Source organism: Strigops habroptila, chromosome 9 (assembly GCF_004027225.2).
Source record: "Strigops habroptila isolate Jane chromosome 9, bStrHab1.2.pri, whole genome shotgun sequence".
Lineage (NCBI taxonomy): Eukaryota > Metazoa > Chordata > Aves > Psittaciformes > Psittacidae > Strigops > Strigops habroptila.
The window spans coordinates 42,825,544-42,840,234 of NC_044285.2; the positions used below are offsets into that span (position 1 = coordinate 42,825,544).

General features: G+C 49.1%; 1 protein-coding gene across 1 annotated transcript in view; it reads left to right on the forward strand.

Annotated features, from left to right (window-relative positions):
• Positions 1 to 12,946, forward strand: part of HS6ST2 (heparan sulfate 6-O-sulfotransferase 2) — a 126,615-nt gene extending 113,669 nt beyond the window's left edge. Inside the window, exon 2 of the mRNA XM_030496737.1 lies at positions 10,061 to 12,946. Within this exon, the coding sequence (XP_030352597.1) occupies positions 10,061 to 10,763 (703 nt within the window). The 3' untranslated portion in view covers positions 10,764 to 12,946. The remainder of the gene's footprint in view (positions 1 to 10,060) is intronic.
• The last annotated feature ends 1,745 nt before the right edge of the window (positions 12,947 to 14,691 follow it).

Here is a 14,691-nt window from a genome sequence, read left to right on the forward strand (position 1 = left end):
GGGTGGCAGGATGTGTTCCCAGCCCCTGGGACGTGGGGTAGGGTCAGTGCAGCAGCCCCAGCCTCACGTCTCTGTTCCATGCTGCTCCCCATGGCCGTGCATCAGCTCGTGCCCTCTGCTCGCGTGCTCAGGGCACCGCAGAGCCTGTCTGAAGGATTGGGTTTACTGCATTATTAAAAGCATTTTCAGCTGGTCACAGGGTACGTTGCTCAGCTCATTTAAGACATAGCTAAAATATACATGAGTAGAAGGAGAAAGCTTTTTTCTTTAATCCTAAATATATGGTTTTATAAACAAGAACCTGGATTTTTTAATTTTATATATATATATATAAAATAAATATTTTAGCATAGTTATTCTGGCTCCATAAGTGCAATGAAAATGTTAGCCTTGGCATATCAATCGTGCTTTACAGATGACTGTAATTTCCTGAATGTCAAAACTCCAAATTTTTCTACTAGGCAAACTTTTCAGTGGCAAAATAGATTGCCTCCATAATATATCACTGTGTGCAGGAAAAAATGAAATCTTTATGTACTGTATTATGAATCAATGAGGCATTAAGATTCTTGGAAGGGTGAGTGGACTCTGGAAAATGAAAAACTGCCACTATTCCCTCTCTGTAAACCGCTGCTTATGGAGTGTAGGCTTTGCAAACCTCTGTCTTCTCTGCCACAGAAATATCAGTTACAAGTTGAAACCAATTCCTGCAATGGCATTTAGCTAGGGTAAATACTGCTGTAAATATCTGATGTATAGCAGCGTCCTGTGGTTATTCACCAGCTCTTCTGCAGTGGCCTCCTTTGAGTTTTGGGAGGTCTGCCATGCTTTGTAATGAATCCGTGAGAGCTCTGCAAACAGGGAGGTGCTGTCCCATGCCTGGGAGACGTGAGCTCCAATGGCAGAGATGCTTCATAGAATCCCAGACTGGTTTGTGTTGGAAGGGAACTTAAAGCTCATCCATTTCCAACCCCCTGCCACGGGCAGGGACACCTTCCACTAGAGCAGGTTGCTCCAAGCCCCTGTGTCCAACCTGGCCTTGAACACTGCCAGGGATGGGGCAGCCACAGCTTCTCTGGGCACCCTGTGCCAGCGCCTCAGCACCCTCACAGGGAAGAGCTTCTGCCTAAGAGCTCATCTCAATCCCCCCTCTTTGAGCTTGAAGCCATTCCCCCTTGTCCTGTCAATACATGTCCTTGTAAAAAGTACCTCTCCAGATTTCTTCTAGGCCCCCTTTAGGTATTGGCAGACTGATAATAAGGTCTCCCCTGAGACCTGGCAGCAGTCATGCTAAGGGATAATTGCCCTTTAGCAGGAAAAGCCCTTTTCAAAGCCAAGACCTTGTATGCTGCTGAGGCCAGCATCACAAATCCAGCATCAGCTCATCATCTAGCAGGATGGAAACACAACATGCTCTTACACTCACGCTTCTCTGCCACCTTTTCTCTCCTATCCTTGGCTTTTACCTCCCATGTGCAGCTCAGGGGCCTCAGCACCACTCCCTGCCCTCCATCCAGATACCTCTGTGGTATAGTTATCCTCATGAGGTGGGAAGCTTTGCTGCTCTGGGTAGGTTATGATGGGAGATAGATGTTTCCGAAGGGCAGTTCAGTCCTATTCCCAGCAGGTTGAGTGAGTGGGATGGGTCTGGGCCCCTTTGCCCAGTGTTGCCACCCTTTCCCATCCCAGGCTCCTGGCTGGGGGCGGCGGATTCGGGACTGGCTTCGGTGGCTGAGTCACTTCTGTTTGCTGAGTCTAAAAATGGAAACTTGCTTCTCTTTTTATGCACCACTAAAAAAACCCTGTAAGTAAAAAGGCCACTGTTCTGCTGAATTGGTTGTGAGCAAGAGCATCCTGCAGAGATCTTAATAATACAGGCAATTATGAAATTAATACCACTCTGGCAAAGCTGCAGGGCAGCTTTCCCGTCCGCAGGCACTGCTGTGGACAATTAGTTTGGGTGTGAGGGTGGCTGGGAGCATCTGCCTGTGTGAGGCTGCAGGGTTGGTACTTGTGTAAAGTCTTATTTTCATTATCTTTGTGTGTATGTGCCCTGCCTGCACATACATGAACGTGTACCTTGAGCTGCAGAATTTTAAAGCCTTGCCATCCTTTGTGCCTGAGAAATGCTGCTTTTTTGCACATCTCTCCTATTTGATTGTTTCATGGGCAATGATGGGCTGGGGAAATTGCCGTTCCTGAACAATCCAGCTCCTTTTTATAGGTTCCTCTGGCACTTTTCTCCTGCTGCCGTTACTATGGGTAGGCTGCTGCCTTCCTACCCCCATTAGTGTTTCTAGACAAAACATCTCTGTGATTCATTGGGTGCTGATAGAAGTGAAAACATAATGATTACTTAGAGGAAATGTAAATTTACGTTTGCCAAAGGCTTTAATTCACAGTTCTGAAATACTTATCTCCTTTCCTCCCAGCCCCTTGTATGCAGCTAAGTCATGACTTAGATGAGACATTAGGCAGAAGCTCTTCCCTGTGAGGGTGCTGAGGCGCTGGCACAGGGTGCCCAGAGAAGCTGTGGCTGCCCCATCCCTGGCAGTGTTCAAGGCCAGGTTGGACACAGGGGCTTGGAGCAACCTGCTCTAGTGGAAGGTGTCCCTGCCCGTGGCAGGGGGAAGCCCACGGGTGATGCTTCTCAGCTACTGCTGTTGCCATACACACCACTGCTGCGAAGCATCTGGGACCGATCTGGAGGAGATGCAAACATTCGATTCCCAGCACTGCATCACTGAGCTTGCCAAATATTTTGGCCTCATCTCTGTGAGCTGTGCTGCAGGAGCAGCTCTCAGCAGGGAAGAAGTATTCCCATTTCAGGGGGGTTTCCAAGCGTGCAGGGTTGAGGCTGGAGAGGCTGTCACAAGATGCTCACCCCTGTCCTTTTAATTGTGTCTCTAGGTGACAAAGTTCATTAAGAATCAGGATGAGTCACAGGATTTAAATGAGCACTTTGCCACTCTCTGAGCCATCTCCAAACAGACGCCTGCCTCCAACAAATAAGGCAGCAGGGGTATTTCTCTTGGAGGAACAATTTATGGTATTAGCAAATCATATTCTCAATGGGCCACTCTTGATAGGAAGTAACCTCAGCTACTGGGAGCGAAGCCTCTCAGCACTCAGCATGGTGTGATAGAGTTTGACTTCTCATAGGGATGCAGTGGGCATGATGGATCGGCAGGGAGACCTTCTGCCTGAGGTTAAAACCCATGGGCAGCTTCAGAGCTGTGCAAAGGGGGTTTCTAAGAGCAGAGGAAGAAATGTGATTTGTGCCCTCCGTCTTCCTGACCTTTCATGATTGTCCATGACTTTACTGTCAAATGACACGGAGCAGAGACATTCTATGAGCGGAGTGGGACGCAGGAGGAGCGCGGGAGCCTGCCTGCATCAGAGGTTCAGTTCATCGCTGGAGCGGTGCAGGAGAAAGGGATGATGAGATCTGGGCCCTGAGCACGGGACTGCTGTGTAGAGGCAGCTTGCTCTGGTCGATGAGCTGTGTGAGAGAAGTCCCAAAACCCCACACAGATTGCTCAGCTTTTAAAAGGATGACTCTGTGACTACTCCGTTATGAGTCCCCTGCTTGTGGCAGGGGGTTAAAACTAGATGATCTTAAGGTCCTTTCTAACCAAACCATTCTGTGATTCTAAATGAACCCTGTGGGGTTTTATTCAGTAGCATGAGTGGTTTATGGGCAGGGTGGGAAGTGCATGTCCTTGGAACACAAGGACGTCCTTGTGCTGCTCACTGGTTCTGGTGACTGTGCATTGTTTCTGGTGCTGAAGTACCAACCCTGTGATTGTTTTTCAGAAGCTCCATCCTTAATCCTTTGCATCACATGCAGAATCTCTGCTGCAGGGGATTGGTTCCTTTTCTTTTCTCTTCTGCTGGATGTGGTACATATCTGGTCTGTTCCTTTGCCCCTGCCCCTTCAGAGAGAACTTTCCTTTCAAAATGTCCATCTTCACCGGGAGCATAACTTGGTTTCACAGAGTTAATGTAATGAAATTGCCCTGTTAATGTACCACAGAGTCCATGGACTGGGGAGAAAAAGTCCCCCTTAATAGGAAATACTCCCTTATCTCCACCCAAAGAGATGGAGACACTTATGTAAAATTGCCTCCCACTCACTGCACAAGCCTGTCTGTGACACCAGACGGTCCTAGCCAGGCTTGCCATCTGGATGTGCTTCACCTAGATACAAGCCAGCCGAATGGGTAGCCTTAACTTTGCTGTGTGAGTGGGACTGCCCCAGTATGTTCCCTGGAAGTCACCACTCTGCTCCTCAGCCCTGTGTTTTCCTAAAGCTCTGTTTTCCTGGGTTGGTTTGGGGATGGAGGTTGGGATGTTCCGGTGGCTGCGGTGCTCCCTGTGCTATAGATTTCTCACCCCCTGTAGCCTCAAAAGCCGTTCTTGCTAGAGCTCATTTCTCAGTAGAAATGGGAAAAGGCGCCTCAGTCCCTCACGTCCTGATCCATACGCTAATGGATGTGATGGTGAGTGGATGCTCAGCTGCCAGCTCCCCTCTCCAGCTCCTTACCTCATAGCTCCATCAAGCCAGGCTCAGGTTTCCAGGCTGAAGGCATGGCAGGGTCTGACCTCCAGCCTCTGTCCTCTGGCAGGGATCAATACTGCTGGGCCTCGGCAGCAGTGGGAGCTTGGAACCGAAGGGGCTCCGATGTGCTGAGCTGAAGCCAGCCCTGGTTGTGGTGTTCAAGGCATTGGTACCTGTTTGAACCCCACAGCCAATGCTTAGAGCCCCTCCATTGGGGTTAAGGTGCTCTGGGAGCACACACGAGAGTTAAAGCCACCAGACAAGAGTTTCCTGCTGAGCCCTTTGCCACCAACATGCAGCCCATGGCTCTCAGGCCTGTAGGATTGCCCAGAGAAGCTGTGGCTGCCCCATCCCTGGCAGTGTTCAAGGCCAGGTTGGACACAGGGGCTTGGAGCAACCTGCTCTAGTGGAAGGTGTCCCTGCCTGTGGCAGGGGTTGGAACTGGATCAGCTTTAAGGTCCCTTCAACCCAAACCAGTCTGGGATTCTATGAAGTGTTCAGGGACGATGCTCAGCTGCTGGTGGTCCATTTGCCTCTTGTGGCACAGCAGAGGAGCAAAGGGACCTACAAGCCTTCCCCATGCGTTCCATCTGCAGGCTTGGCCATAACCCTTTCTCTCTGCATCGCCAGGGTTGTTGCTGCTTTGCAGTCTCGCTTTGCACAGGCAGGGCAGTTGGGTTGGGATGAGATGTGTTCTTACTTTGAGAGGTTCTGACCCATCTTGGTGCCTAAGCAAAGTCACCCCTTCTTCACCTCCTTTCAGCACTCAATGGGCTTCCTGAGCACCCACGTGGGTAGCTGCACATCCCTTCCTGTCAGCTTCTCTGGGCTCTGAAGTCTCTGCCTTTACCCCATGCTGTCATGCCCTAGGGTTTCACACTGCCTCACTTTGGCTTCGGTTTATATATATTTTATTTTCTTTAATGTTGCTTTTTTAGAAGCTTGCTACAAGGATGCTTTTAGAAAAAAATCATTAGATAGAAGAAAAGCTTCTGATTCATCCCCTGTGCTGGGCAGGGGTAGGGAGGGGGCTGGCACGGTTGCACTGTGTGGCCACAGAATTACTCTTCAAAGCAAGCAGATGGCTCAGGGTCAATAAACTCCTCAGAGAAATTCACAAAGGACTTTGAGGTTTCAGTTTGCTTCATGTATTCTCCAGGGGGTGTGCAGGAGGGAGAGAGGGGACCTCTCTGTGCTGAGGAACTGGGAAGCTGAAAGCAGGTCCGGCCACTGGCAGCACACGTTTCTTGGTCCCTTTCAACAAAAACCATCTTATCTTAGCAAAAGTCATCTCATAGAAGAAATGTCAGGCAGGGGCTTTGTGCTGTCCCCCCGAGCCCAGCGTGCGTTGCTCCCATGTGAGGTCTCTGGATGCTGCCATGGGGTAGCAGCGCTTGTGCAGGAGGAAGAGGATAGAGCATCTTCATGACCACGGAGGTTATTAAATGCCCTGGGACCAGCCATGGGGCGCTCGCATGGCAGCAGCACCATCCCAGAGATGGTGCCTGTGCTGGGTCAGTCAGAGGGAGCTGGGTGAAACGTGGCTTTCCTGGTGGTGCTGGGATGGTGCTGGTGGGCCAGGCAGATGCAGCCTGAGGGCTGCCATTGCCACAGCTGTGAGGAGGCCAAGGACGTGTCTCCTCTCTCATCCCTAGTTTGTAGAACATCACCCTGCCTGTCCCTGCCATTTCCCTTCTCCCACCCATGAGTAGAAGCTCAAAGCATGAAGAGAGCCCAGCTTTCACACCCTAGCACATGACGTGAGCCATTAGTTTGGTGTTTATCTGAGGGGAGCTTCTGACCTTTCCTGAGCTCCCCTGTGGTAATGGATCGTTCACAGATAATTCACAGCTCCCAGCAACGCTCTGGCTTCAAACTTGCAGCAAGGTGATAAATGGAGCGGGCAATGCAGCAGCATGGGAGGATGCAGCGTGGGGAGCAGGCTCAGCGCTGTGGGACTGTTTGGTTCACACGTTCCTCAGGGAATAGCTGCACACAGGGAGATACCAAAGCAAGTGATTTTCACACCAGCTCACACGGCTCCAGGGTCAACCTACTTTCCGAGTTGCCCCTGAGCTCCTTTTGTTCTCTGCTTCACAGGCATTGAGCTCGACTTTATTGGAGAACCCGTGTTTCTGGTGAGTGCAGCTCTTTAAGTTGGAGGGATGATTCACAGTCAAGTTTGAGTGCTACCTGCAAAGATGTTGTTTCAGGCTCTGAAGCACAAGCTTCAAGGAATGGGCAAGAGCTCAACACCCCCTTGTTAAGACAGCAGAAAGAACAAGCTGTTAGGTACAGAGCTAAAAATAATTGCAAAGCTTTGAGTCTTCCTCCCAGTGGCAGCAGGAGGATGCTCTAAGCACTGGTGGCCGAATCCATCTCTGGCACAGCTCTGACTGGACGATGCATTAAAGCTTTGGTGACTTTTTGAAGCTTAGTTCAGGTAACCATGGAGCAGTGTGGCTGCTTTTCTAGAGCCACCCTGGTTTCTAACTTAGATGAGAGTTGCCTGGGGCAAACCCAAAAGCTGATGTTCCCAAAAGGGACGGCGCCGCCTTTGGTAGATTTTAACAGGGCAACGTAAGAAGGGGAGAAGTGGACAAAATAGCTGAGACTGGCCCAGCAGTGACAAAGCATCTCTTTGTAAGTCACGTCTTGAAAGCAGGATTCACGTGGGGGGAAATGGCATGGTATAAATCACAGCCACGAGCCTGTTTGCAGGGAGCCGTGCTCGGGCCAGGCTGGATCTGGGCTCCATCTCGTCTGGGGCATCCCATAAGCATCTCTGCTGATGGCCTGGCTTCCTGAGCGTGGGGTGCTGGGGGGAGTGAGACACCTCCACGCTCACTGCAGGGTCCAGTGAGCATCTTTACTCAGGCTCCTCTCTCTCGACCGCAGCTTTCTCCCCTGACAGGCTCTGATGGAGATATCTGCCTGGCTGAGGCTGCCGGCCACCTGGGGTGATGGTGATCCATTACTGCACAGTTCCTTCTGCCAGCACACAAGTTTTTATTCATCCTTTAGTTTTTACAGCAGCAGCCAAGGGAGGCGCTTTGTCACTGCCTGTGACCAAAGTGCACAAAGGCAGAGTGGCTGAAGAGTTTGAGCTGTAATAAAATGCTCACTGTATTGATCTTGGCTCAGGATTTGTTTCCCTTCTTACATTAACTCCCCATTGATTTCTGTGATGACCTTAGAGTGTATGGTCTGGTTGGCCTTCTCCCTCAGCCGGCAGCATTCCCATGCCTGCATCCCACTTCGCCCTCCCAACCTTGCCAAACTGCTGATGGGCCAGGTCGTACCAGGTGCTCTGGGGTAATCAGAGCTTTGCTTTTGCCTTCTTGGTCATCAGAGATGACCAACAGGTATCATCATTGTTGATACCTGTTAGTTGCTGTAGTTAGTATAGAGGTTGGAGCTATATGGCACTACCTTGTTCTAGCTTGAGGGCTGGGTCATAATTTTAGTGCAGTATCCCAATAAACTAGATCCAAGGGTGAGGACTTCTGGCAGGAGTTCAGGAAGGGGCTTGGGTTTGCCTTGGAGATGCTCTGTTTCCCCATGTTGAGGGCCCCAACAAGGCTGTGTCATTGCTGCATCAAAAGAGCCTGCTGCACAAGCATGACCAGGGACAACAACTGGTAGGGGTGATGGTGCTTGTGGAAAGTCCTTTCCCTTTGCCAGGTTGGGTTCTCCATCGCTGCTGAGATGAGGTAAAGCAAAACTCTTCCCATCTCTGCAAGGGACAGTGTGAAGTTGGCAGCTGCCAATTGTACATATGACGTGAAAGTGAGCTTTGTCCTTGCTCCCTCTCAACTCCAGCTCTCGATGTGAAATCATTTGGTGGCACTTTTGGGAAGAAGGACCTTCCAGTGGGTCGTGGCGGGGCTTTGGCTCCCGTTTCCTGTGTGAATCTGTGGCCAAAGCCCTTGGAGCCGGGTGGTGAGCGTGGGGCCAGGGATAGTGCTGACTGCGGTACCCAAGCTCTCCAAGCACGAGGAGCCATTGCATCCGGCTGCTGACACTGTACTGAGCTCCTTGGCTTTATTTGGTCTTGCAAGTTTATTGTACTTTCTACTTGTTTAATTATTTATGAGCTTGGATGCTCTAAATGGGAAGAGGAATGGCAGCTCTGCAGCCTGCCTTTCTCCTGTGCTGCTGGATGCTTTTGGTGCTTGTGATTCTCGTTTTAGTCCACCCAGAGACAATTTTCTGTAAAACATTGACATCTAGTGGCTTTTCTGCCAAAGGAAACGAGAGGGAACAAAAGACTGGCTGCAGGGTGGCTGGTTACGATGCCACTTGGGAAAGCAAATAAATGTCCCTTCTCCTCCTTACTCAGTATCAAGGACATGGCAATACCATCCTGGGGGCTTGGGGCTCCTGGGGTCCTCATCCCAGAGGATTGGCCTTCCCTGGCAGGACAATTTGCTTATTGAGCTACTTTGATTCTATTTACTTAAGCAGATGGCTGATATCCTGCCAATGTACCTCCAGCATCATCGCTGAGGTCATGGTCATATTAAAGGAGGTACAAAAACGATGCTCAGTGGGTATGGCTATAGTCCCACCCAGCGGTGAACAATACAGTGTTTGACGGTGGATATTAACGTGCCACTCAGAGGGATCTCTTAATGCTGTAGGGTTGAGCTTGCAGCTTTTCCAGCTGCAATGCCTGATGGGCTTCCCTGCAGCAGCATGGGCCATTTTTCTGTTGCTCCAAACCAAAGCCAGCACCTCCCTTGGAAATGTTTTCTCTAACAAAATGCCATAACACATCCTTTAATATCCTGTTCGTCACTAATCTCTCCTCTCATTGATGCAGTCCGTGTGTCAGGTGAAAGCAGGAGGGTAAAATGGGATTTTCCAGGGCTTTTCCAAGACCCTCATTTCAGTGCAAGTGGGCTGGGGCTTCGGGGCACATCCCGTTTATCGGGCCTGTGAAAGGAAATGTCTTCTAGAAAATATCTGTCTTCCTCTTGGGGGTAGTGCTGCTCTGGGGTTCGTGCTGCTGAGACCCACGGCTGCTCGCTGGAGCATGAGAAGCTTTTTGCAGGCTACATAAACTCCTCAGTGCAGCTCGTTGTACAAGGAGAGTAAAAAGGCAGAGCTGGCCGTGCCCTGCTCGTGCTGTGGCTTACATCCTGGAATAGATGTGGGTTATTTTCGCAAGGTCTGGGGAGAGCATCACTTGGGGCACCCAGCAGGAGCATGGACAGCCCAGCACAGAGCTGGTTCCTCTCCCTTGGGTTCCATTCTGCCTCTGTAGAGGCAAACCCCTTAAACAGGCACACATGTGTGCAGGTAGATAAACCCCTTCCCACTCCCCCCAGGCAGTTTGTTCTGCCATCCTTCACCCTGCAGAGGTGAGCACGCTGCGGCAGGGCTCCCGCAAGCCTCTGAAGTGCATCTCCGGGTTTCTATTGATTTTGAATGTTAATGCACCGTGTGCTGGAGACACATGGGACTAAACGCTCTGCTTTCCTCTCCCCGTGGCAGGAATTTCTACTACATCACCATCCTGCGTGACCCGGTCTCCCGGTACCTGAGCGAATGGCGCCACGTCCAGCGAGGAGCCACGTGGAAGGCATCCCTGCACGTCTGCGACGGCCGGTCCCCCACCACCGAGGAGCTGCCCAGCTGCTACACAGGGGACGACTGGTCGGGCTGCTCCCTGCAGGAGTTCATGGATTGCCCTTACAACCTCGCCAACAACCGCCAGGTCCGCATGCTCTCCGACCTCAGCCTGGTGGGATGCTACAACCTGTCGGTGATGCCCGAGGAGCAGAGAAACAAGGTTCTGCTGGACAGTGCCAAGGAGAACCTGAAGCGCATGGCCTTCTTTGGCCTGACGGAGTTTCAGCGCAAGACTCAGTATCTCTTTGAGAAGACTTTCAACATGAACTTCATCTCGCCGTTCACGCAGTACAATAGCACAAGGGCCTCCAGCGTGGAGATAGACGAGCAGACTCAGCGGCGCATCGAGGCTCTCAATTTTTTAGACATGGAATTGTACGACTATGCAAAAGACCTGTTTTTGCAGCGGTACCAGTACATGCGGCAGAAGGAGCACCAGGAAGCGCGGCGGAAACGCCAGGAGCAGCGCAAGATCCTGCGGGCCAAGCAAGCGCTCCTGAGGGAGCAGGGCGAGAACAGCTCCAGCACTGACTACATTGGGAATGTGGAGCGGTGGCGGCGGTAGTTGGGGAGCACTCGCCAGGCACTGGAAACGAAGCAGAACCCACCCCAACCCGCACATGGGACACGACACAGTGACGCTTCTCGAGGGTTTGAAGCAAAAAAGAAGGTTAAAAACGTTGCCTTTGCAGTTGCCTTTGTTGTACTGTACGTGGAACACTTAATCTTAGTGTGTAATTGAATTGTCCTTTTTAGGTTTTGGTGGCAGGAGCCAAGTAGGCTCATCGGAAATGGTTGCTTGGACGTTTATTTAAAAGAAAAGGGGGAAAAGAAAGCAAATCCTGACATGAGTTCTGAGTACAAAATGGGATGCTGGAAAATGTGTGTGATGCTCGGCTGAAATCTCTCTGGAAAGCAAACTCATTTCCTAATAGCGAGCATTTAGCATACTCTCACAATACAGTATATGAGCAAAAGCAAAAGCTGTATTCCCTTTGATTTTATCTTCATTTTGTTTGAATAATGTGCTTTCAAGGGCATTGACTGCTTCTCATATTTACCAAGTTAATGAATGGACAGTGAAGGGGACAATAATGGTCTAGAGAAAATATTGACTAGTTTTCTGTATAATATTGGCTTTTAAAAGGAATAGAAGTAATTTCTCTAGTTATATAAATATTGAAAATTTTAAACTTTTTCTACCTACTGCTGTTTAGAGTTTTAAGCTTGGTCTATCTCATATTAATAATAACAAAGACATACATACTTTTCTGAACTCAATGCCAATGTTAAAGACACTGTTTCCAGAAGCTTTCAGGGCACTTTGATTTTAACCATTCTGGAAAAGTTACAGCATATTTTCATGTTCGTTTCATAAAGCCTTTTCCAAATTAGAACCCTGTGACAGTGTCTCATTTTAAGTCTTTCTTACCCATTAGAATACATAACGCTGAATTTCTCATTCCTTAATAATTGGTGGTATAAACTAGATGAAATTATGTTGCGGCTATTTGTGTAGTGTCTCTAAAAAGTCATAAAACTCTCTAATCCCAGCAATATTCTGAAGAGAATTGCTCAATGAGGGAAGTAGATTTACACTTGAATTAGGATTTACTTCCAGTAAATCTTTGCTACACCGGGTAAGAACAGGGCTTTTTCTTTTTTTCCCTACGCTCTTAAGCCCTTCTTAGTGATGACAGGCGAGTGATGACTAAAAATGATGGAAACCAGTTTTACCATAGCCATAATTAGACAGGGTGAGAAGGTTGCACGGGGATGCAGCAGCTTCCCCCCCTGAGCGGGCTTTGCTTGGGGCACAGGGTGCAGAGCTGGACCCGCAGCCCTTCAGCCTCACCGAGACCGAGCGGGAGAGAAGACAGGGCCAGAGGTGTGAGGGGCTCCTATAAATCTCTATGCAAAAAAAACAAAGAAGAAAACCTCTGCGAGGCTTGGGCTCGACATTCAGCAAGTTCAGACATTCTGTAGTAGCCTGCAGCGCTCCTCAGCTTGGCACTAACTGCGATCTCGGTGCGGGCACACGGGGATGGAGACACCCCAGCAGGGCGCTCCTTGTCCCGACGCACACGATGCTTACAAGGCTCACTTGCACTATTGCCTTTTGCCTGTAATATCCTATACACTGAGAGGGATGGGGGGGACATAAAATGAGGCAGAAGGCTTTAAAAACACCTTTACGGCTCCATGCCTCAGTTATCTGGAAGTGGTTTCAGATCTGATGTTGTGTTGTGACCTGGGAGGCAGCGATGCTGCCGGGGGCAAGCGAAGAGCAAACCAATACCCTGCGTTAGCAGCTTGGAAAAGAGAAATAACTTCATGTACAGCAATTTCTATTTAGTTTTTTTCTTAGGCGAGAACCGCAGTTGCCAATATGATGTCTGGGTTGTACTGGGGTTTTCACAGGGGGAAATAAATGGCTGTTCAAACGGAAAGGCACTGCTGTAAACAGGATGAACCAAGGGCGAGCCAGAGGGCCTGTTGCAGAAGGTGCATTTTGGTTTTACGCTGTGGTGTGCATGGTTTACAGAGACTAGTTGCATTTTCTTTGTGTATACTGTTTATTGTATATAGGGGATGTATGAATATAAGGATACCATTTTGTCAGAACCATATCAGATTCTACTGATTTCCACTGTAGACGCTGTCTTATTGTGTAGATTTACAGGCCGATCCACTGACTTTGATTGTGTAATTTAACAATAGAACTGATAAATAAAATTTAACTACAGACTCATGATTTTCATGTGATTATTTCCCTATCTGACAACACAGAATCATAGAATCATAAAATCAACCAGGTTGATTTTGAAAGGTTGAAAAAGACCTTTAAGCTCATCAAGTCCAACCGTTCCCCAGCACTGCCAAGGCCACCACTAACCCGTGGCACTGAGGCCTCGGCTACACAGTGTGTGAACACTTGCAGGGATGGTGACTCCAGCACTGCCCTGGGCAGCCTGTTCCAATGCCTGAGCACCCTCTGGGGAAGGAATTGTTCCTCAGCTCCATCTAAACCTGCCCTGGGGCAGCTTGAGGCCGTTTCCTCTTGTCCCATCCCTTGTTCCTTGGGAGCAGAGACCAGCCCCCTCCTGGCTCCATCCTCCTGTCAGGCAGTTGTAGAGAGCGATAAGGTCCCCCCTGAGCCTCAATTATCTGGGATTCCTGGCTGAATTTTAAGAGAGATGTATCAGCTCGCCTTCTCCTTTCCTCAGTGGTTGCTGAAACAGCAATTGCATTGGTACCTGTCACATCTTATCCAGGCTCTGATCACTTTGGATAGTGTGTGAATTATAAAGATTACATCAAAAAGGCCATTAGTTGTTTTTTTACTCAAAAATAACATAATTGGAAGTAAACACGTATTACAGCATCCTAATACCATGTTATATAAAGAGGTTGCAAAGTTCATTGACAAAGCGGACGGAGCAATGACAAACCAAGTTGTGATCCCAGGAATGGTGGGATCCAGGCTCTGTGCCAGCCATGGTGAGGAGGAACCGCCTGCACAAACCCTTCCTGAGCAAATAGCGCAACAGCTGAACTCTTCTCTATGGAATTCAGTTCTGGATTTCCTAAAGCAATCTCACTGTTCCACCAGCCTCATCAGGGAAGAGTGTAATTTCATTTAAACCACTGCTGGAGTTCGGAGTCAACTCGATGCTATCATGGTGATATTGCTGCTCTGCTGCCTCTAGAGACTGGGTGATGTGTTTAGAGCTGAAATTGAATTTGGGTCTAAGCTTCCAGAGGATCCATCGGCCAAATTATGCATGGGCTGTACCTAGAAACGCTGTCATGTGGTTGAGCTCTGCCAGGCTGCATTGGGCCAGGCAGGTGAGGTTATATCGCTGCTCGTTTGGGGAGCAATGAAACACTGAAACAATATATATGCAAAGCAATTACAATACTTGTAGCGAGGGCTGCGTTCATGTTGAGAATGGCTGCCATCCCTTGGTATTCCCAGCTTGTGGAACTCGTATCTTCTTTGTATGACTGCAATAAGGTTTCCACTTGCAAGCAGCTGTTGATACAAAGCTCTACATAACCTATATAAAGTACAGAGGTTTTTCTGATGGGCATTCACGGATCAAGGGCTGCAAACCATTGCTGGCACAACATTCACTCGAGCCCCGTTTCTGCTCGTTTGGTGGCCAGGGGCACAGCTCTCATTTTGCCACTGAAGAGTGCATTTTCTGGTACCTGAAGTTTGGGAATGATGAGAGCTGTAATGAAAAGGGATGAGTTCAAGGGATATTTAGGCCAAATGATTAAGGAACAGCTCTCTGGTTTGGGGTGCTCAGCTCACACTTCTGTTACTGTTCCTCTTTGAAATTACGTTCTTCTTTTAAATACTATCTTTAAATTGTAAAGGCAATCTTCAGTGAGTTTAAATGATCCACGAACTGAATTAAACCTTTGCTTTCAGGTCAAATGGTTTAGCCTGACCCGGGATGGAAATGTTGTGAGCTTTTCCTTTC